Source organism: Schistocerca gregaria, chromosome 6 (assembly GCF_023897955.1).
Source record: "Schistocerca gregaria isolate iqSchGreg1 chromosome 6, iqSchGreg1.2, whole genome shotgun sequence".
NCBI classification, from domain to species: Eukaryota; Metazoa; Arthropoda; class Insecta; order Orthoptera; family Acrididae; genus Schistocerca; species Schistocerca gregaria.
Genome location: NC_064925.1, coordinates 253486097 through 253511404, shown reverse-complemented (window position 1 = coordinate 253511404; position 25308 = coordinate 253486097). Strand labels below are relative to the sequence as shown.

Here is a 25308-nt window from a genome sequence, read left to right as displayed (position 1 = left end):
TTCTTCTTCTACTGTATTTTTTTCCCCTATTCCTGTCAATTGTTCCCTTATGCTCTCCCTGAAACTCTGTACAACCTCTGGTTCTTTCAGTTTATCCAGGTCCCATCTCCTTAATTTCCCACATTTTTGCAGTTTTTTCAGTTTTATTCTACAGCTCATAACCAATAGATTGTGGTCAGAGTCCACATCTGCCCCTGGAAATGTCTTGCAATTTAAAACCTGGTTCCTAAATCTCTGTCTTACCATTATATAATCTATCTGATACCTTTTAGTATCTCCAGGGTTCTTCCACGTATACAACCTTCTTTCATGATTCTTAAACCAGGTGTTAGCTATGATTAAGTTGTGCTCTGTGCAAAATTCTACTAGGCGGCTTCCTCTTTCATTTCTTAGCCCCAATCCATATTCACCTACTATGTTTCCTTCTCTCCCTTTTCCTACACTCGAATTCCAGTCACCCATTACTATTAAATTTTCGTCTCCCTTCACTATCTGAATAATTTCTTTTATTTCATCGTACATTTCTTCAATTTCTTCATCATCTGCAGAGCTAGTTGGCATATAAACTTGTACTACTGTAGTAGGTGTGGGCTTCGTATCTATCTTGGCCACAATAATGCGTTCACTATGCTGTTTGTAGTAGCTTACCCGCATTCCTATTTTCCTATTCATTATTAAACCTACTCCTGCATTACCCCTATTTGAATTCAAAAAGAATAAGATCCAATGATGACAGCACAGCCCTGTTAAAATCGCTCATCCAATAAAATGTTTTTTAGTTATCTTGGCTTCTGAAGGTTTCTTCAGTTACCAAATATAAAACAACTGGATATGTTAAATAGTTAGTGTAGGGTACACCGTCCTATTTAGAGACTAACTTTTTTTATTTTGTCAAAACTCTTTATCTGATTGTACCTCTCTTCGTATCTGCTCAACTCCACATTTACCAGGAAAATTAGTCTGTTTCTCTCTTCCTTTATTTTAGTACAACTAAAATAAAACAGTGACAATGTAAAATTCCTCATGTGAGGGGATAAAAAATAAAGGATAATTGACAAGAAAAAAAAAAAAGATGAAAATGTTACATAAAACCGCTAAACTAATGGAAAGTGTTATTTCAAAGCCAGAGGAAGAGTGATATATTACAAAAAGAAATGTATAGTCTATTATTACACATTTAAATGTGATACACTCTTTATTAAATAAGTAATTATTTAATCAAAAATTTCCATATGCAATATGGAGCTAACAGGCATTAGGAGAACTCATTTCAATAATGTCTTTCCTAATGAGATCACAAGTGAGAAACCAAATTTCTTCAGGGTTAAAAATTGTGTAGGGATAACACTGATCATCTCTTATGAGTTACATAAGCAGAATAAATGAATATTATTTTCTGGTGATTTATACCAAACAATTAATTGAGAACAGAAGTACAAACTACTTAAGAATGACACTGTCTGCATGTGTCAGCAGAGAACATGCTAAAATATTTCAAAGACAATTTGGGTTTAATTTTAGTACTGACATTTTGTATTCCAATACAGAAATTTATTGCATATGGGACTGAAATGTTATGGACTATGCACAAATGTAATTCACAGGAAAACATTTTTGACTGCTAACTTTTTGATTTCTTTTATCATTCATTAATAATAATAAACCTCTTAACTGCCAAACGTACAGTATTAACCCACTGCAGCTGTTGGCAATGAGACTGATCTCACAGTTTCACAAAATGTGTAGCTTGTGCCAAAGGAAAGGTAGAAAAATTTGTTAGTTTCATGTGTGAGTGCATTACAAGCCTATTTCTACACAGCAGTATGTGAATTATATTACACTGTACTACACAGGTGAAACTCTTAACACATGCTGCACTAAAAGTGTGAAGGTTAAGATTCTCTCAGTTATTAATAACCCAGACAAAGCCATCAGGCCATTACTTTTCACAGTATATATAAATGACCTAGTGCCTAATGTCAAAGGTCCATTACACTTTTCGTGGATGACACTGTTGTAGACAGAGAAGTTGCAATGCCGGAAAATTGTAGTAAAATGTTGGAAGACCTGGAGAGGATCTACACTTGGCACAAGGAGTGGCAACTGACCCTCAAATGTATTGCACATAAGTTTACAGAGAAAAACCATTATTGTATGACTGCAGAACAATAACTGGAAGCAGTCACATCCATGAAATATCTAGGAGTATGCATAAAGAGATATCCATAAAATTCTAGAGTATGCGTATGGAGCTATTTAAAGTGAAACAAACACATGAAACTAACTGCAGATAAGACACATGCCAAACCGAGATGCACTGGAAGAATCTTCAGAAAATGTAGTACACCCACAAACATGAGAGTTTACAAAACCCTCATTCAAACAACACCTAAATATTACTAACCATTCTGGGACCTGTGCCAGATACGACTGATTTAAGAAACAGAAGATACAAAGAAGAACAGTGTATTTTGTTAAAGGTTAATTTAGTAGGTGCAAAAGCACCACGGACATGCTCTAGCCACCCCCATGGAAGATGCTGCAAGAAATGCATTCTGCATCAAAATATGGTTTACTGTTAAAGTTTTAAAAGCATACTTTCCGAAGAAAATCAACCAATATATTACTTCCTCCAACTGATCGAAAACACTGTGAAGATGAAATCAGAGATATTTAAGCTCATGCAGAGAATGCCACCAATAGTTCTTCCCGCAAATCACTCGCAACTGTAACAGGAAAATGGGGAAATAAGAGTGGTACACAAAGTACTTTCCAGCACACACCATACGGTGGCTTGCAGAGTTTACATGTACCTTTTGTTAACAAAATTGATTGTAACATTTTAGACTTGTATTGTGAAAAAAAAAAAAATATGAAAAGAGAAGACACTCAGACAACAGGTTTAATTTGTTTTTCAGAGCACTGGTTTACAGGCAATTACATTTTCTAGCGCACATTGGCAATTTACCTCACTGATAAAACTTTACAGAATTAAATATTTTAAATGACAAAAGTTTTCAATTTTTTAACAATTGGTTCAGTTAGACTTAAAAAAAAGTGAACTGTGTAAGAAATCAAAAGAATGTATAGATGAGCTTACCTTAGCTACAGTGAGGAAGATTATCAGAAGATGAATTAATAAATTAATATTTACCAGAAGAATGCTATTGACCTGCAATAAAGCACAGAACACATCACAAAAGAGTAGCTATGTGCATGTGCCTGACTCACAGTGGGAACAAAATTCTTGGTCTTTTTGCAAATGGTCTGTTTCTAGTTTTCACACACTGATTAACAGCTTACAGTTAGAACAAGGAAGGAAGATAAGTGTTTAACACCCCGTGAACATCAAGGTCATTGGAGATGGAACACAAGTTTGGATTTAGGAAGGACAGTGAAGGAAATTGGTGTTGCCCTTTCAAAGGAATAATCCCTGCATTTGCTTAAGTTATTTAGGGAAATCACTGGAAACTTAAATCAGTGTGGCTAGATAGGGATTTGAACAGTCATCCAAATGCAAGTCCACAGTGCTAACCACTGCACTACCCTGTTAATGCTTAAAGTTAGAAGTAATCAGAATAGCTGTTCAGATTAGAGCGAGTCAATGTATCGGTTATCTGGTTGCGACAGTTGGCATTCCAAACAGTGCACTCCTTCTGGTTCCACACATAATGTCATTGAATTCCATGACGTGATACTTCTCAATCAACTTGCTGATTAGTTCTTCTAATGGCCAAACCTGCCGTTTCCTAGAAAGTTTACAATATTTTTAAACAGAAACATGCAGTTGATTCTTGCATATTTAACAGACATCCAAACAGTGAATCTTTTGTTCCCTAATTTGAGGACCAACAAATATTCACTCTTCCAATTTCATTCCCCTGGTCTCTGGGAACTTTGTTTTTAGGAACAGATGTGTACTCTCATCACCATCCACTTATTTCACAAATTCTGAATCAAACCTAGTGTGATATGTAATGGAGATGAAAAATTTTGTCAGGTTGATGAACAACAATTGCCTGTCCTGGATTGAATGACTCTCTCTATGGCTAGCTTTTCTTAGTATAATGTTTGCTTCTATCTCTGCTATTCCACGCACAAGATGCAGCACAATTTTGCACAGCGAAGATGTTATAGAAGCAGAATTGCTATCACTTGAAAATCTCCACACATGTGTCATGAATAGCCATCATATATGATACTGCATAACAGATGTGTATTCCTACAACTTTTCTTCGTACCAACTGCATGAGCTTTAGGAATGGATGGAAGATTATTTCCATTATGTAGCAAGACTCCTTTCAAGCTGATTTTTGAAGGGTCATTGAACAAATGCCAATTTTTGGGTCACTCTGTTTTATTTCACCAATGTTGTCAGTGCATTCTAAATCAAATCTTTGGTCACATTTTTGTTGTCAGTTGGAGCTGGTGTGGGCCTGTTCCATGAGGCACAGGATGAACTGCTGATTTTAGAGATGAATATTTAACTGTATGTTTAGACTTCCAACTAATTCCAGATATACTTGTCAAACAGAATCCCTAGGGTCGCACCATACCATGGGAACTGCAAAAGGTATATGAGGGGTCCATTTTTATGTTACACATTTGGCACAAAAGATTTCTGGAGGCCCAAACTTATTCTTGTCTGTTTTATTGTTAAATAAACATTTGTAAACTCTTTTAATTTGAAGAGTCAAATTTCACCTCTGTAACTTTTAAAGTGAGTTTGGCACAAACATAAGAAAAATTGTTTTAATCATCTACACATTTGCAAGACATGTTCCTCCTTTTGAAACACAATGCTTCAGAAAACATACTATTACCTGACCCTAGACTTGTCAATTCACAGCTGAAGAACACACTACATTAAACAAAGCTCATACTCCTGTGGCAACTGAGCAAAACATTTTCTGTCCATAACAAATCTTTTTGCTTATCCACTGTTGGAGCAAAGTTTCAGTGGGGTGGGAAAGCCATTATCATGAGGGAAAGTTCACTGTTACATGTTTTTGTCATTCCCGAAATCACAGACAACAACCACCTAAAGCAATTATATCAACTGTTGACACAATTAAATTCTCTCAATCACTGTTTTCAGCACCCTACACTAATAAATGAGAAAAAAGTTTTTTTAAAAATATTTCTGACTTAATTTTTGATTTGGCAGATGCAAATATACAAGATAGTTGAAATTATTTATTTAAAATTTTCATTGTCCACTAGTGTAATGCTCCAAACTTCCATTGCTTCAGTCTTGGAATAATGATTTTTTTTGTGTATTTACCATGGTTTCAGCCTTTTGGATGACAACAGTGTTACACATAATTAATGGAAGTGCATTTTTATGTCTTGATTAGAGCTAATAGTTTGCATGAAGTAAAGCTATTATCCTGACTTCATCTTCTTTATTTTAAATCCTTGGCCACTTCTTCCAACTTTTTATTCTACTTGCTTCTCCTGGTATTTTTTGTAGGTGATTAGGTCATGATCTTTTTCCTCTCTTCACATTCATATGTCCAACACTTACTTCCATTTCTTTCCCTTGGTAATTGTATCCAGTTGATCCAATTGCCTAAAGAACTTACTTTCTGAAGTCACAGCCTAATACACACATATGTCATTGATACTTGGGAAAAAATTGAATCAAATATTTTTAAGCCAGGCAGCTAAGCAGAATATTATTAGGATAACATGGAAAAATAATGTTCCTTTTCACTGCAATAATGGAAACTACATAATGTAAACAATAAAGATGAGAAAAGGTAACCATCTCTAACTGATTGACATGTCGTATATAGGCACACACACCACCACCACAGAGATTTAACTTTCTAGTTACTGCTCTTCTTGTAGTAAGGAAACTATCTCACAACCACTCTAACATTGCTGCATCTTTTGACAGCAACCTGCCCCCTCTACCATACCTCTCAGCCATACAACTTACCTTCCATCCTGACCTCAGCCCCCCTTCAAACTGCTGTTAGCCAGAGTTGATGCAGCTACAGGCGTGTGCATTAGCGAGAGTGAGTGCTTATGTGCATTTGCTCTTGACAAACAGTAGTAGCTCAAAAGCTAGTTATGTGTCTGTAAAATAGTTCAACCACCAAAAGACTGAGTGGTTACCTTTGTTGGATATATCCACAGTTAAAATATCTTTGAAATCAAACCAATATATTTACTGTATCTCACAGTTTATTGCATTTTCAGGCCTTTTCACATGTTCAGTCTCTTGCAGTAATTTATTTTATAAAAATCATAAAAGAATAACAACATTTGAAGCTCTGTTTTATAAGAAAAGATTAATTACAGCAAATGACAATACAAACATCTGTACAATTTGAAGTGGCAGGAAGATATCGTCACAACAAAGTGTACTGTAACAAGTTTTAGTGTGCCAACTACTTGTAACTTTGAAAAATTAATGACATTAAAAAATCAACCATTTTTATTTTAACTTGCCAAGACATATACAGTAACAAAATACATATTTAAAACAAATGTACAGCATTAGACCATAAATATATAATCTCCATTTATGGAATTAGCTTGAAAGAGTACAGCTGCTTGAAGATGGCTTTGGTGTTAATGCTGCACCCGTGAAACAATGACCACAGCAGAAGGCACTAGACCTAGAAATGGAATAAAATGATTTTTAGAAACATGTTATCCATGAAAATAATATGTTAATTTTTGTAGTCACTTAGTAACTGTGCTTAGATATTTCAATTAGTAGCTCCCATAATACTATTTGGATCCAATAAAGTGATTTAGAGAGGGAAAACTTCATGTTTTATGGACATTAATAAGAACAGCATGGCCTATTTGTGGACTATAGCATATTAACAACACCCACAAATATACGTGGTTGAAACAATGGAAAGACAAGCACATCCCAACACAGTGTCAAAAAGAAGCTAAAGACATATTCTGGCTCTAGTTTAGTCCGTACAGACAAATTCACGTTAATTTCTTTGTACAAATTGATGCACAAGAAGCAGGATTAGAAGAAGGCTGCATCCATAAAAGTTAGGATCCTTCCAATGCAGACCAGCAGATCACTGAACCAAGATGGCAGGCCTCTTACTGTTGTGGTGTTATGGCTAATTTACCAAGATGCTGAGTCGATCCTGGCAGTGAGAATAAATCTGAGACAATGAGGCTACATCTGAGACGAGAAAAGAAAAGAATGAATATGACACACAATTTGCCTCTCGGCTGCCCAGTTCTGAATAGGCACTAGCCAGAACACTTCGGAAAAGCACTGTATCAGGATTGGTGTCAGTCAATCTTCTTCTTCTTCTTCTTCTTCTTCTACAACCACCACCACCACCACCACCACCACCACCACCACTTGGACATTTACATGCTGTCTAGTACTTATCTTCAAGGAGAAATATCAGTACTGTCAATGGATAATGTACAAAATTACTAGGTATCAGAAACTGTAACATCTACTTTTGGCAAAAGTTTGCATTCTTTTGGGGTAAATGACTAGACACACAAATTTAAAAGTGAAGACACAAAAGCCTTTGTTATTTGAAATTGACTTTTAAAAAGAAAGTACTGATTGGGAACTTTGTGACTGGAATGTTAGCTTTTGCAAAAACTTCAACTCCTTTTTCTTCTGAAAGGCTCTTCTTTTGGCTGTATTTGAGCTTTCAAAAATGATTATTCTGTCGAATAGCAGTAACACTTTCCCACCCATTAACTGAATGCATCTCCGATTGTACATGAAATTCATTGAAATTTGACATTTTCTGTTTTCTAGTCCATAATGTATTTTGGACTTTCCTGAACATTTTGGTATATAATACATTAAAATCAGACAATTGTGAGACCTTCACATAATATTTTTAACATTGACGTGTGACTGTCAAATTTTGCGGCTACGCATATACTGCCACAGTCGAGCACCTGTATTTTGGAAACTATACAGTCTAGAAAGCTGTGAATTGCTTTGTTTTGTGCCTACTGCCACGTCTCAGAAGTTGGCATAATGAATGAACAAATCAGTCCTTTGTTTCTGATACTATTTTTCGTTGAAAGTAGTATGATTATCGGCTATTTTTGTAGTAAGCAATTGTTCTGCTTCTATTGCTTTTTATATGTAAATAAAATAACTAACCATAAAAGTAACTTCAAGAAACCCAAATTTGTGGGTAACAGATATGTGAGACCTGCATTTTCTTCTGAAGTACTTGAAAACACATGTGGTAGCAGGGAAGGAAACCACAATAATGTTTCTGAAGTGACCAAGCCCCCTTGTGCATCAAAAAGGAAAGTAACTTTAGAAATGGGTAACGGTGATAAAAGTAATGATACTATGGACACCGTCATTATTGATGTGCAAATCATTGCACAAGTTCTGTCTGAAACCGTCTCTTGCTGTCTTTGTGGTGGTGAATTAAACTTTATGAGGATATTGGAGCTAGAATTGGTGCTGTGTCTAAATTAATAATTAAATTCAGAAGTGCAAAAACGAAAAAGCATTTCATACTTCATCAATTGTTCATGTAACGCATTGTATGAAACTAATGAGAGACTGTTCTATGGCCTTAGGTGCATTGGTTCAGCTGCAAGGGCTGGTAATGTTCTCTGCACTGTGTTGAATTTGCCAAAACCACCTTCTACGTATACAAAATATGTAACAGCAACTGGAGACTGCTGTGGCTGATAATTCAATGGTTGCTGCATCAGAAGCTGTCGAACAAAATGAGGGTGACACAGACATCAGCATTGCTGTGGGTTTAGTTCTAAAAATGGTTTTACATCTGCAATAGGTATTGACACTGGAAAAGTTATGGATTTTGAAGTTCACAGTAAGTATTGCCAAGGTTGTACAGTGGACCAGGAGAACAGATTACTTCATAAGCAGCAGTGTATAAAAAATTATGATGGCACAAGTTGAGGAATGGAGGTAAAAGGAGAGTACATATTCCAGCGTTCGCAGGAGGAGAGGTGTGTCAGATATGTGAATTACTTAGGTGATGGAGACAGCAAGACTTTCATTGCAGTACAAAACAGTAAGCCATATGATGTTCCTATATAAATACTTGAGTTTTTAGGACATGTCAAAAAAAGGATGGGAACATGTCTACGTAACCTGAAAACCAAGCTGGGTAACACAAAACTGTCTGATGGCAAGACAGTAAAACATGCTGGAAGACTAGCGGACAAAGTAATTGATGAATTACAGGAATATTATGGGAAGGCCATTTGAGATAACTGTGATAATTTAGAGAAGTTGAAAAGAACTGTGTGGAGCACTTTCTTTCATTGAACATCAACCGATGAAAAGCCATGTCATGCTTTGTGTCCACCTCCACCAAACACTTGGTGTAAATATAGGCAAGCTGTATTTTCTGGCACCATGCATGAATTTACGCATAAACATTCTCTTCCTTCGGCATTAATAGAGGAAATCAAACCTATTCACAGAGATTTGGCAAATTCTGAGCTACTAAAGAAATGTTTACATGGGAAGACCCAGAATGTGAATGAGTCCTTCAAAAACAGTGTGTGGTGTCGTGTGCCTAAAAATGTATTTGTTGGCCTTATGACTCTAAAGTTAGCAGTGCCTGATGCTGTAATAATTTTTGGTGGGGACTATGAAAGAATTAAGTTCTGGAGAAGTTAGGGGGGGTAAGATTTGGACAGAACACATCTAAAGCACTGCCGGAACTGGATGAGCTTTGTGTACGAGAAGCAGAGTTATCTGCTCAGCAAATGACAAAACAAGCAAGAAAGAAAAGGAGGCGGCAAGCACTGGGCTGTTGTGTCACTGAAGAAGACACAGAAATGTAAGTCTGTAGAAGAATTTGTAATAAAAAAAGTTTAAAACTTCAATATCTTTGAACTACATTTTTTGCAATAAAAGACCCTTTTTCTAAAAAAAAAGTACTGATGGTAGAGACATGAAATTTTCACAGCATGCCAAGTGTGAGGTTCAACACTCAACTAGAATAATTAAAATATCCTGAGTTGTTTTGTTTTATGTTCATTTATTTACAAAATTGTCAAAAAAGTGTGTGTTTGAAGAAAAAAAAGGGGGGATAACATATCCCACAATACAATTTAAGTAATAATTCTAGTTCAGTGTATCTAGAAAGGTGCATTCAATAATTGTGGAAAATTGTAAATTGGTCTAAAGTTTCCAAGATAATGGGTCACAAAATTCAATAATTTAACATTGGCAGCATAGCACATACAATGTCCCCTTATAGTGTTTCTGGACATTACTTGTCTTTTGCTGCTGAATTTGATGACTACAAAATCTATAGACTATTACTTTCAACCTTTCATTGGCATTCATAGCCATCTGACTCATGTATGACAATGCCACAGATAGAACTGACAAGTCAGTTAACATAGAAGTAGAACCAAATGTATGTTAACTTTACAGATGTATATGTGGGGGAGGAGGAGGGGGGAGGACTTTTCCTGGATTTTCCGGTTAAAAACACACTTTTTCCCAAGCAAAAATTCACTTTACCCTGGGGGAAAGTAATTTTTTTCTGTGTTTAGTGACAAACTTTTCAATCCTTTGAATAGTGAAGGCTTTATATACAGCAAAGAACTTCCCGACACTTTCGGAAATGAAACCCAACAAGAAACAACACATTTTGTAAAGATCGTTGATGTACGACAAAATTTACAGTGCATATTTTCGTATTACGAAAGTACACACACATTCCACCAAATACAGCATGGCAGCTTCTGAAGCACTGAAATCTAGATTGCAACACGATTTTGTCACCCATTTTACACAATCTCACCAGCCAATGACAGCAGATATTCAGAGCAATAGGACATGTGATGAAGTCAGCCAATAGCAACACCATTGGTAAGTAGCGCAAACACACAAATAAGAAACGTTAATATGCATACATATTAGCTATAAGCAGAGCAATTAAATAGCAGCAATAGAGTATTTCTGACAAGCATGATTGTGAATTTCACTGTTGTGCACCAAACATTTCAAGGCTACCTGGGTGAATAGACGTTCTGTCAACTTTTGCATAAAAACGTGTTATGTGTGAAACTGCTCATTCGCAGTTTTTTTTTGAAGAATAATTATACTTTTGCCAATCTTTCTGCATAATTTGTAAACCATGATAGTATTAAAAGAAATGTGACAAACTAACCTTTAAATTTGGTCTTTTTAGCATTTTTTACCCTTTAAGACATGAAACACAACTGTGCCAGTAAAATTTTAAGTAATGGTATAATTGGTTGGTCTTTTGGAACCCAAAATCTTTCTAAGCACCTGTCTCTCAGTGTTAAATTTTGAATGAGAGTCTAACGCTCTGTGATTTAAGAAAGGCATCACAAATTCATCTTGTCTAAAACGAAAGTTACTTTGAAAGGTATACTTCTCAAACCACCACTTGCAATATTTTCCTGCCACTTGTTTGAAGTGTAAACAGTTGTGACATCATCCTCATCGAAACAAGGTTCACAAGAAAAACGCATAGCAATTTATTATTACAAGGTATTGCTTAGTCTGTGACACATTTTGCTGACGCCAGAAGCTTGAGTATGCACTGCATTTTTTGGATGTAAATAGTGCATTTTCTTTGCAACTGAAGTTTTATTTTGGTGTTATTCTCTCATTTATGTTTTATTGCTGCAGTATTATTCCACAGTAGTGGGCTAAAGTAAAGGTCTTTGTAACAGAATACCAGTTCTTACCTATCAAAATTACAAAAACTTGTCAGGGCGTATGCATTATTGTTCTCTTGTAAATGAACTAACAGGTACAACCACAATGAAGTTAGGAGCAATTATTATATGTTCACAATTGTTTGGGCTCATTAAGGAAATTGGGACTTTAAAGACGGCTTTCCCACATTTGATGTGCATTATTTTTATCATTGTGCTGCTTCCATGACAGTTTCTTTGCTTCCATCACAGTTTCTTGTTTCATTTTCACACAGTGTCCATACTCACGAATGAAGATGAATAGAAACATAACAAGCTGGAGTCATCAACCTGCTCATGAAACACCTTATTTGACAATAACATTATTGATGTATGTAAATATTTTCTTTTTTTATGCAAATTACAACTGAAACATTTCAAGTCACTGCAAATTCAATACGAAGCAAGTTAAGGAAATCAGTTTTGAACATGACATGATCAAAGCAATTAATTTCAGTGACACTACATCGTCATGGAGTGACAATAACTATGTGCCACCAAATCTTATCACTGAAACATTCTATTTTGATAGCTTCAGAATTTTTTTTAAAAAAGTGTTATACCTCTAGTAACATTTTAGTAAAGCAAATCTTCAGCACCTCAATTTCTCTTGTTAATGGGGAATGTGTCGAGAACAAATTCTGGATTTGTCATCCATGAAATCTAACTACTCACAGCTGTTATAAAGTATATTAGCACCTTAAATGGTGCTCATAACAAACCTAAATAAGTTGGAAAACAAACACTGGCATTTGGAATCAACTGAAAAAATATGAGGCATGTGTGAAAAGTCATGAGACTGACACCACTGTGAGCTATCGGGCAATGTTGTGTTGTTCTACTTGTGTAGACCTGTGTGTTCATCCTTACCAGATGCTCAGCCTGAGTTTCAGCTCCGTATGGCCATCATGCGATTTTTGAGAGTGCCATTAGTGAAGTTGTGTTTCTCTTGCATGTTACAAAAATGGAAAAGTGGAATTTAGAGCAACACTACGCCATCAAATTGTATGTGAAACTTAGAGAATCTGTGAGTTATACCTTTGAAAAGTTGAAACAGGCCTATGGGGAACAATCTTCATCAAGAGTAGAAGTTTGCTGGCACAAATAATTTTTGGAAGGCCGAGAGCAAATTGAAGATGAACATCACTCAGGGAGAGCTTCAACTTCAAAAACTGATGAAAATGTTGAACATGTGCGTGCTCTTCTGAGATTGTACCTCCAGGACAGACTGACGATCAAGTGTTTTACGAAGATGTTCTTAAAAGGCTCAGATAAGGGTTGAATCGAGTGAGACCAGACACTGCAGATAAGTGGATGCTGCAACATGACAATGGCCACGCCACAAGACTACTCCCATCACAGAATTTTTGCCCTCTAAAGACATCCCTGTTGGTCCACAGCCCCCCCCCCCCCCCCCCCCCGTCCACCTATTTACCTCAACTGGGTCCTTGTGACATTTTTATTTTCCCAAAATTGAAAAATGTCAAAAGGGCATCATTTTGGGACTCTGAAGAATATTCAAAAGAATATGACCAACATATTAAAAGCTCTAATAATTAAAACCTTTCAGTGTTACTAGCAAGAATGGACATGATGACTCCACTGGCAAATAGCTTCTGAAGAGAACTACTTTGAAGGGAACAAAGTTATTGTTTGAAAACAATAAAAACTTTAGTAGATAAAAGTCAGACTCATTACTTTTCTATTACACTTTGTACAGGATAGAGTAAGACAAACAAGAGCTACATTTCCTCAGCATTGCGGCCCAACTGGATAGCCAATTTAAACATCACACTATCAATCAATTAACAAGCATACAATTTATGCTAGAGATCTTAATGGATAAGTTCCGAAACATATACCACACTTATTCTCTGTAATAATAAAAATAAACTTAACACTTTACCAAGAGCTTCCAACGATTTATTGTAGTCATCATCTGTAAATATTTTCTTAGGAAAATTTGTCATTAGAGAGAATGGTCCAGCTCCATCTGTCCTGTTTAACTCAACATACAATCTAACTGCTGCCAACTGTTCTTTTGCTCCAAACGTTTGTGTGAGGGCTTGTCCATTTGTTAATCTTATCTGAAACATAAAAAGATAAACAATTTATTTTCAAAATCTGCTGAATATGAAATTCAAGTACTCAAAAAGGAATTCTCTTCTGTCTGCAAACGTCAAGTTTGGTTGTCAACTGCCAGATACAGACAGGCTAGTCTAAAAGGTGAAAACACAATGGGAAAGGTAATAGAAAATGTACATGTGGTAGCAGAAAAGAAAACTGAGGATCAAAGGATGTGAAGTGTACTAACAAATCCAGAATCTTCGTTAGGGGGTACACATGGAAGAAGTTATCAGCTTCCCTACTGGCTCAAAACATTTGTGAAAAGTGGGTCCTGGTAACATTTCATATATAATTTAGGCAACAGAACAGTAAACATTTTTAACATGAGTAAATTGTTTTAGGAGTTGATTCCGCTAAACATAATACATGTGTCCATGTAAAAGAATATATGGAACGAATACCTACAATGTTTGAAATGATCTCGATGAGAAGGCCTGGAGAATGTAGTGAACTATATAAATACCTAATTATTTCAAGTAACAAATTCTCTAAATGTTTTGTTTTAGGGTGCAAAAACAACTAGGGTCATACACGCCCATGTCAAAACTATAGAGTTAAAAATCGACTACATGTCAATCCCAATCTACATAAGACAAGATGGCTTTGCAGGGACATGCAAAAAGGTCTATAAAATACCCCATAGAGAAATGGAGATCCAAAAAACTAAATGGCCTTCACCACCTTGCTATGATGGATAAAAAGTAAAATGCGGTTAACGGCCTATGAGTCATTTGCTAAAACAGCCGATTACTCAGATGGCAAACCCAAACACGAACGTAAACAGTTAAAACTTGGGCACAAAGTGGTGGGGGAGTGCCACTTAACAAATGGTGATAGCTAAAAAGGCTGTGCCCAAGATGCAACCTAGTTAAAATGACCTCCTTGCGGCAAGAGGGCTGAGAGGAGTTTGTCCAAGTCGCCAGGAGAGGCTTAATAACCTGGAGCTTATTCCCATGAAGGGAGGACCAGTGGCAATGCCAAAATGACACCACCTCCTAACAGATGGCAATACAGAGATCATCGGAAGGAAGATAAAAACTGGTGAGCTGAGGTATAAGGACTGCAGCCTCGTTTTCTGTCAGACTGGCATTACCAGAAATCCACATAAACATCCCAGTGGCTCCATTAAGAGGGAGCAAGTGACACCTTTCCTTGACCCATTGCACTAAGGGATAGGCGATGTACAGCACACAGAGGCTTCGAAGGGTGCTCAGGGTGTCTGAGCAGAGAACACAATTGAAGAGCCTGTGGCATCAGACTACTCCGTGGCCTGATACAGGGTGAAGAGTTCTGCTGTAAATACTGAGCAGTGTGCTGTAAGCTGATACCGAAAAATGTTGGCGCCAATGACGAAGGCACACCCGATACCACGGTCAGTCCGAAAGACATCATTGTACACAAAGATACTATCACGAAGTTCCATGTGAAGGTCGTGAAACTGAAGGGGATAGAGAGCGGCTGGAGCAGTGTCCTTAAGAAGGAAATGAAGGCCAAGGAGAACACGAGTTGCCCTTGCAGGTTGCGTCAAGTTAAGCTGCCAGAACAAGAGCTGAAAGTGAACTCCTGAAGATAACAGAGAAGAGGGGCAGTCCCTATACTGGGAATCAAAGTAGTTATAGAAGGAGGCGGCATAGGATGGGTGGCCACGCATGGCAGACAAACGGCATGCTTACCTGCTGAGGAGAAATACACAGCGGTAGGGCAGTGGTAGTTCAGCAGCTTCTGCATATAGACTTTCAACCGGGCTAGTGTAAAAGGTGCCAGTGGCCAAATGGACGCCACGATGGTCGATAGTACAGAGACAACGTAAGAGGGACAGACATGAAGATGCATAAACAAAGCACTCAAATCTGGTTTCGAATGGACAAGGGACCGGTACAAATGGAGGAGGGTGGTTCGATCTGTGCCCCAGGAAGTACCATTGAGCACACGTAGGACACTGAGAGACCGCGTACAGCGGACCAAGAAACTTTCCAACTGATTATGAGGCTGAGGAACTTCGTATTTTCAACAAATGGAAGACCAACAGGCCCAAGATGCAAAGACGGAGGGAGAAACCAATTGTGTCGCCAGAAGTTCATACAGATGGTTTTGTCAGCAGAAAACCAAAAGCCAATGTTGATGTTCCATGAATAAAGACAATTGAGTCATTGCTGAAGATGCTGCTGCTCAATGAAACAACTCTGTGGAGAACTGCAACAGATGGCAAAATCGTCAACGAATCGGGAGCTGGAGATGCCCGGCGGGAGAGAGGCCATTACAGGGTTAATGGTGATAGCAAGGAGGGCAATGCTCAGGACACAATCCTGAGGCACACCGTTTTCCTGGATAAAGGTGTCCAACAAAGCAGAATCCACACATACCTTGAAAAAACAGTCTTTTAAAAATTTCCCAAGGTAACGGGGCAGGTGGCCAAGAAAGCCCCATGTGCAAAAGTACATAGGATACCAGACCTCCAGCACGTGTCTTAGGCTTTCTCCAAATTGAAACCTATGGGCACAGCCTGGGATTTCCACAGAAAACCATTCATGACATGAGTGGACAATGCGACACGATGGTCAACTGCCGAATGGTGCGCTTGAAATCCACAATGCGCAGTGGTTAGTAAATTGTGAGACTCGAGACACGATACCAGCTGGGCATGAATCATATGTTCCATCACCTTGCAAACACAGCTGGTGAGAGAGATGGGGTGGTAGCTAGAAGGAAGGTGTTTGCCCTTACCGTGCTTAGGTATGGATGTGACAGTGGCTTCATGCCAGCATCTGGGAAACACGCCCTATGCCCATATGCGGTTGTACATATTAAGCAGAAAGTGCTTGCTTGCAACAAGAGAAAGGTGTTGCAACATCTGAATGTGAACAGTGTCTGGCCCTGGGGCGGAGGATCAGAATGAAGTGAGAGAATGATCTATCTCCCTCACAGTAAAGGCAGCATTGTAGCACTCACGATTCTGAGAAGAGAAGGGTATTGCCCGAGCCTCCTCTACTCGTTTGTGATGGAGGAAGGCAGGGTGATAGTGGGAAAAGCTCAAAATTTCCACAAAATTGCGGCCCAAGGTGTTGGAGATAGCAACAGGGTACACAATGACACTGTCTGCTACTGTCAGGCCAGAAATTGGGGAATAGATATTGGTCCCAGAGAGCTGCTGGACATTGGCCAACATGACAGAGGAGGGGGTGGAACTGTTAAAAGAACTAGTGAACAAAATCCAGCTAGGTTTTTTGCTATCCCAAAGAATGCACCGACACGACAGCATGTCACTGCACGTGAATTGTGTCGTGCGTGGTATGCCTCATTCCACCAAGGAACTGGGACACGGCATGGTAAAGAGGAGGTGCAAGGAATGGAACATTCTGCAGCAATAAGGAAAACGTTTATAAGATATTCCACCTGGTTATCACAACTGGGGAAATCTTGTTTGTCAAAGGTTGCCAGGGAGGAGTAAAGCCACGAGTCGGTTTTAGTAAGTTGCCATTTGGGTGTTCACACAGGTAGGGTAGGGGTCTACAAACGGATAGCACATAGAAAATGGTCACACAAGTAGGTGTCAGAAAGCACAGACACTCAAGACGATGGGCAAGGTGGGCAGTGTAGAAGGATAGGTCCAAAGGGGAATAAGTGTGTGAGGAGTCGGAAAGGAACATCGGTGCTCCTGTGTTAAGGCAGGAGAGATTAAGTTGATTACGAAGGTTAGCCACGAGGGCACCTCTGGCAGGTTCCGGGAGTACCTCAAAGGGGATTGCGCATATTAAAGTCACCGAATAGCACAAATGTGTGAGGTAGCTGCCCAATAAACTGGAGGAAGTCTGCCCAAGTGACATCAAATGATGGAGGGATATAAATGGTACAAATGGAAAAGGTCAAGTGAGGAAGGAAAAGGCGAACTTCAACAGCTTGAAGATGGGTAGTCAGGGAGATGGGTTGACTATGAACGTCATCCCGTATGAGCAGCATCACTCCCCAATGAGACGGAATGCTGATCTCGGGAGAATGTCAAAATGGAACAGAAAGAAATGCCAAAGCTCGAAGGGTCATGAGGATGCAATTTTCTAAAATCAACCGTAAATCCTCTTTGTGGGATCGATGGCCACAAATGTTCCATTGGAGGAGAGTCATAAGGAGGAAAAAAGAAGTGGTGTCACCTTGGTGGCTGCTGAGGGCCAGCCTGTGAAGACACACTGCTACAGGGCACAGAGGCAAGAAATCGTGCTCCAAGAGGTCCACAGAAGTGTTGGCTTCTTTGTGCAGTCTGCATGTGGGAGCCAATGCAGAAAAACGGTTGGAAGTGTGCACCTGTGATGTGGAGGCCGGACAGGTGAAGGTAATTCATGGCAACACCGTTGATTAGGATCTTTAGAGTCGGTGAAGGAGATTAGAAGACTGTTTGCCTTTGTTGGACTTCTTTAAGCCTTTCTTATTAGCCCAGGAAGAGTCAGGTGTTGCTTGCCTGGGGGGACATAGGAAGTCTCGACCGGAGTATTCCTTCTGTCCTTTCCAGCCTGCCTGTTATGCAGCTGGTAACTTCGCCCCATGAGGCGAGAGTCTGATGGCCTTTTGCACAGCTGGATGAGGGGACAGCGACACTACCATGACACTGGGCAATTTCCCAACCTGAGAGGTGAGTCTGACATTGCATGTCTGTGTGGCCATGTCCTTCATGGAGCGAGATGTAGCAAGAACAGTATTGTTAAGTGCCAGACAGTAGACAGCAGGGTTTGCGACTAGCAAATAACTTGTGAGCAACTGGATAAGGAACTTTTTCCTTTACCCGGATCTCCTGGACAGCCCACTCATCGAGATACACGCGACAACCTCGAGAGGAGGCAGCATGATCAGCATTGCAGTTGATACAGCTGGGAGCAGGAGGAGGTGGACAATCGCTCTCGTGTGCATGCCTACCACAGGTCACTCATTCGGCCAGCTGTCGTCAAGACATGTGGTTGAAACAATGACACTGGTAACAGCCCATCAGGTTCAGAATGTACTGTCAGACTGTGATAAATGCATAGCATGCTTTGGTCTTGGGTGGAAGCACCACTCTATCAAAAGTGAGACAAAGAGTGCGTGTGGGCACTAAGGATGCATCTACATTTATCGCCCAATTGACGGCAATGATACAATGATCAGAGAGGTACATTTGGATTTCTGCCTCGAGTCAAACCATTGAGCAGTCTACAGTATGGGGGGGGGGGGTACAACGACCTCTAAATGTGCTGGTCATTATGTGAGGTAATATCTTTCAAAGGCTTCTATAATCATATTGGTAGGTATATAGTCATTTTTGCTGAGCTTTATCTATATATATTACTAAAAGCCCCTGCACTGTTTTTCTGTCCGTATGTGAAGGCTAATTTGAGGGATTTTAATATTGTTTTTGCTAATACAGAGGCTGATTAGTGAGGAAGGATCATGTAACTTAATACTGGACTGACAGACAAGTCATCCTGCCTTACATACTTAGTGCTACCAATGTGTAGCTGGGGCTGGTTACTAGTCGATTCTAAATTTATTCTGGATGAGGTCAAAAGAAAGTGGTTAACACCAGCTTTTTCTAGCGAGTGAGCTGTTCCGTAACACGAGATTAGTACTGACACTGTAAATTCGCATCCTCTGTTAGCAGACAATAACTTATTAATTCAAATGACAAAAAGAAAGGGTAAGAGGATAGACTTGTTAAGGAAAGGAAGGACCATCTTGATCAGAACAAGAATGAAGCAGGAAATCGGCTGTGACCCATTAAAGCAAACCATTTTGGTATTCACCTCAAGTGATTCAATTCTCAATTCAGAGAGAAGAATTTGTCAGTTGGTCACTATTTCGCCAAGTCCACAGTGGTATGCTTTCTCAAAGTATCCTGTATTTTGTGACTGGCATAGTCAAATGCCTTAGAATGATCACAAGGAAAACAAATGGAAGAAAATACTCGTGATGGGGGAGGGGAAGAGGGGGGAAGAGGAGGAGATGATTAGAAGACAGAAAATGATTTTCCTGTCCTCAGTTATAACATCAGTATTACTATGCCATTTCACTAATAATATAAAAGCTAGGGAGCCCACACTGGGTATCCACTGTTGATAGGAAAGTGAGCTAAATGTTATGAATAAAACAAAGGCTGTACCAATGCCAAGTACAAACAATCATCTCCTGGTGTCATTTGGTAGATAGCATATTAAAATATTCAATTATCTCTGAAGTTTACAAACAATGGGATGGTCAGAGGCAACTACTTAGATCAGAGACAACTACTTACAACACAGAAAAAGCACTGAGCACTGCATGCACATCACACACCCAATTGCATGGTCACACACGCGCTTCACTCATATTAATGGCATTGTTTGTAATTTATTCAGAAATTTACGTAATTATTTTGATTTTAGCTTAATTCTGATCATAAATTTCTTCATAAAAACTTTATAACAGGATATGCAGTTTCCGTCTGACAAACTCTAGTGTTATATGCATGGTCACATACCTGCAGTTTGGCTTGAGTGTAATCCTTCGGAGGTGGGGGCTGCACCTGAGATGCTGGCGTAGGCACAGGTGATGTGGTGGGAGAAGTAGCTCCAGCTTCTGGCGCTGGGCCCATTGCAAATTTTGTGCGTCTTGCAATCTTGTCCTGTTCTATCTGATCCTTGACTCTCTGCCGAGCCATTTTCTCCTCTAATTTCTCACGCTTCCGCTGTTCCACCAGCTTTTTCATTTCTTCCTCCTCAAGCCTGGTCAAAGACAACAGACATAAAAGAATATGTACAACATAAAAAGAGAAAAATAACAGTGATGAACATTAACAGAGATCCACATAGCCACAGAATAACTGTTCTATTGAAATGCACTATCTTATGATTTTACACTAATTACGATATATTCCTGAGTCACAATAAAAAATGAAAATTTTTGTAGCCGGCTTTGTTGTAGTAACAGCAGCTTGTTTGCACATGAAACATATGGGCAAAAGATGCTGACAGCCACTGCTGTTCATTCCAGACACTGTATGCAATAAACAGCATTTATAACCTCCTTTTGTGGTTCAAGGTTTCAAGTACTGAGGAAGACTTTCCCATAAGTATTGATTCACTGAATAAAGAATGTGTGTCCATTTCTCCAGCAGCATGATGAATAACCACATCTGTACTCGTGGTAAATCCATCTGATCAACAATCAATACTCTAGTTAATCCTCAGGATCTTTGATGCGGTTGCAGTTAGTCTTGAGCATCTCAGTCCAGTAATCCACCCCAGAATATGTCCTTACTTTGTAAGCAGGAATTTTGGAACACTGATGTAGAAAAAGTCCAAGTTTAAATTGTTGCTACACTATAGAATGGAAGTTATTGTCTACTATAAGTTATTGTCTACAACAAACACTATCATTTTCCAATAAAAAAAAAAAACTTACAGAAGAAGCTCAAACAAGTGAAAAAGCTCCAAGATATTGAATTACCTCTGTCACATGTCATCATCATTATAAGACAGTTACATATCAAATGGAAATGTGGTTCTGCCTTAAGCAAACAACCACAACAGGTATTTATATTTTTTTATTCATGCATTAAGACTCCTTCCACCACTCAAGACACTTATCGGTAATTCTGGACAGCAACATTGCTTTGAAAATAAGTGCTAACATCTCTTGATGGATTGTTCCTCCTTTGAGCTCCGCCCCCAACTACAACTGCTAGTCATGGAATCAGTGGTGTCTTGCCAATTATAGCTGTGATCTAACCACAGTCAGCTGAATGTCACTGTTCTTACTGAGAATATTTTCACTGTTTTAATTTTGACAGTTCTCCACAGACCTGAGTCCCATCTTGACGACTGGAAAGAAAAAAGTCTTGGCTGGACAATTCTTGCTTACTGGTTGCCCTCTTACCCTTCCATCAGCACGACTTCCTGGCTTAGCCAGTAAGATATGTGCTACGTGGAACCACACTTTCAAGTCCTTCAGGGAAGGATGTTCCTTTGCTGTCCCGTGGTGTAAGGAGACACTCTTCCTGGGAGCAGGTGCTGGATGCTTAAGCTACCCCCCCTCCAGGAAGCCCTATTGTGTGCATTCTGCACATGCAACATGCATGGCCATACCTGCTCACACATGCTAGCAGTTGGTTGTACGCTTGCTGCATGTTACCTGTTTGCCCACACCTACCCACAGACGGGCACTCAAGCTGGAACAGCAGGCCTTACGCTAAGTTTATGTAGGAGCTGTGATAGTGATAAAAACACTGAATAGAGCAGCAACTAAAGCAAAGTATGGTTCTTAGCTTTTATGAGACATTTAGTACAAAGCTTTGACAACAGCACAGAGCTGACTGGTGATAAGTGCATTCGTACTGGCTCTGGAATGGGAGCCAAGGTAGTGTTAAATTATCAGATAAAACTTTTTATTAATTTCTACATTTACATGATTACATTACAGTTCACACTTAAGTGTCTGGCAATGCTTGTTAAGAACCACTTTCAGATTATTTCTCAACCTGACTGTCCCTGTCTTGAATCGCTCATGGGCAAAATAAACATACAAATGTGTGTGTGCAACGTTCAAGTTCTCTTATTTATTTTAATCAAACGATGGAAAGTCCAGGATGGAATAATGAGAAACATCACCTATCCCACACCAAAGGCAAGGCTGCCTGTGAAACCAGTTATGTGATCTACAAGCTAAGGTGCAACCACTGCGCTGCTTTCTACATGGTCATGACAACCAAGGATAATTGCTAGGGCACAGCAAAAAGGTGTGTATGTGTGTGTGTTTTGTCTAATTCTGATGAAGGCCTGTTTGGCCGAAAGCTTTGGCTGACAAGTCTTTCTGTTGTGCCTATCTGAGAGACAGCATTTTCGCTTGATGACTCAACTATTCTTTTCATATTATTGCCTTATTTTATTATGATGGTCACTTTCCCTATGCAGACGGGAGTTAGCAAAATATTTTACGTCAGAGCAGAAAGATTGTGATCAAAGTTCCATAATGAGATCTTGCTGCAATCAAAAATGCCTTTGTTTTAATGACTGCCACCCCAACTCACTTCTCTTGTCCCTGACACTTTCTCCACTCCTTCACAGCCCAGCTGGGGAAAAAAGAAGGATGAGCGATTTACGATACTTTACTCTTGAAAAGCACAACACGTAGATACATACGAAAAAATAAAAATGCACATACTTTGCTGAATTCTGATACCCGTCTATTGGTCAATAATTTAGAGGTCTCATGTTTTCTTTTGGTGTTGATGCAACTGTTGTGAAAACTGTAATTAAAGTTTTATGACTGTCAAAATAAACACTTTAGATGTTGATGCTTTCAAACAAAAAAAGCGGATGACACCTACGATATTTAAAATTTTCCAAACTGTTCCTGCCAAGTATTAAAATTATACTTAATGATGGTGCAGATTATGTTTCCACATACCTGTAACTGAATGATAATTAATGAACATTTTTGATTTGTTGCCATATTTTGTTTTCTGTAAGTCTCCTCATCTATCCAACAAGTTCAGATTCGGTGACGGCTTGAATTGCTGGAGAGTATGACTGGTATACCCACACCAATATGCAGGTTTATGAGGAACCCCTTGAGTTTATGGCTGCAAAAGGCTAATGACATTTGTGGCATTCAATGCCTCACATATTGTCTATGATGCAACCACAATTTTGGCTGCTAATGGCAACATGAGGTGGGACTGGAGTTAGCTGTTGCTGAGCACACCACGAGACTACGGAGCATAGCTGAACTGCTTAGTTGAAGAATAACTCACAAACATTGTTTCAGTTCTAGTGGTGTTGATACAAAGCAGAGCAATGGCAATGATAAGCAAAGCAAAAACTGCATTATATCTACAACAGTTGTCGAAGTTGAAAGGAACCCAAGGAGTTTCGCATAATCATAAAGAATTAGCATATGAAATATTGGCGTTTCTGCAAGAAGAGTCAGTGGAATCTGCAGTGTTACATACATCGAGTGTGCAAATGATCGACATGAGGAGTACGATGACGACAATACGTGCTTAACAAGGGAAAATGATACTGAAACAGATGTCGAGCTATGTAGTTCATCATCCATGTCAGACAGGGAGTCACAAATTTTGTCTTTGGTGGAAAATAGTAAATGGTAATCGTTGTTCAAGGAGTTGGAAGATCATTGTGATGGATATGTGTGTGTGTGTGTGTGTGTGTGTGTGTGTGTGTGTGTGTGTGGGCGCGCGCGCGCGAGTATATACCTAACCTTTTTTCCCCCTAAGGTAAGTCTTTCCGTTCCCGGGATTGGAATGACTCCTTACCCTCTCCCTTAAAACCCACATCCTTTCATCTTTCCTTTTCCTTCCCTCTTTCCTGACGAAGCAGCCGCCGGCTGCGAAAGCTCAAATTCTGTGGTAGATTTATAATAACGATTCAAAACACCTTGCGGGACAAAATTTTCTCTCTTATATTTTGTTATTTATTCTAATTATGTGGCGTTATTTGTGAGTCTTTAGTCAATGTGGCTATTCTCCACAAAGAATCCTTTTGTGTGCATCGAAATCAGCTGGACGGGTATATTATCCATACTAAGTGAATGTGAGGATCCCAGTAGCGTATCACTTGCTTCTGCCGTTTCTCCTGCCTCCAGTTCAGTTTGTGTTGGTTCTTCTGTCTTCAGCTATGGCTTTACAAAGCCCGGTATGGGAGGGATTATTTTATGAAGATCAATCCTGAGAAAATTCAGCTTCCACAGCAACTGTTCAGGAGTCTGCCATTTCTATGCCTGTGCGTTAAGGTGAACAATTTGTGCAAGAAATGCTTAGCACTTCCACCGGTTCAGTGCTGGTTAGGTGTGGTAGACAAGCAAAGATTACTGGATATACAAGACCAGTACCTTCATCCAAAAGAGCCAAAATAGACGAACAGGTTTTAAGATTTGTTGTTAAAGAATATCTTCCATTTAATGTAGTTGAGACTGTAGAGTTCAGAAAAATGACTTATTTATTAAAAGAAAACTATGTACCTCCCAGTAGAAAAACGTTTTCCAACAGTTTACACTCTCAAGTGTTCGACAACACACTAGTGTGAGTAAGGTTTGCAGTGCAAGCTGCATCCTACATCTGCATTACGACTGATGGATGGACATCAGTGAAAAATGCGAATTATATTGCACTGACTGCTCACTTCACTGATCAAAACTGGAGTCTGTGGTGATAGTTGTTATCTAGTTTTAAATTCCATGACAAGCATACAGCTGAAAACGTTTCCAGTGAATTACAAAATGTGACTTCAGCTTGGGGTATTACCAATCAAATTGTAGCTTGCATTACAGATAGTGCTCCTAATTTGGTGTAGGCAGTGATGACGTGCAAATGGTAGCATGCGCCTTGTTTTGCACATACACTGAGTTTAATTGTGCAAGCAAGCCATGAACCAACTACAGACACAAGGGCAAAAGTTAAGTCAATAGTGAAATTTTTCAGAAGGAGTCCCCAAGCACGTTATGCACATCAAATTGCACACGACA

The 25308-nt window shown here is 39.0% G+C and overlaps 1 protein-coding gene across 1 annotated transcript in view; it reads right to left on the bottom strand.

Annotated features, from left to right (window-relative positions):
• Positions 1–6174: 6174 nt before the first annotated feature.
• LOC126278437 (UBX domain-containing protein 1-like) overlaps positions 6175–25308 on the bottom strand; it is a 73172-nt gene continuing 54038 nt past the window's right edge. Inside the window, exons 5-7 of the mRNA XM_049978553.1 lie at positions 20306–20549; positions 13607–13787; positions 6175–6629 (exon numbers count right to left, since the gene is read on the bottom strand). Coding sequence (XP_049834510.1) covers positions 6583–6629; positions 13607–13787; positions 20306–20549 — 472 coding nt within the window. The 3' untranslated portion in view covers positions 6175–6582. The remainder of the gene's footprint in view (positions 6630–13606; positions 13788–20305; positions 20550–25308) is intronic.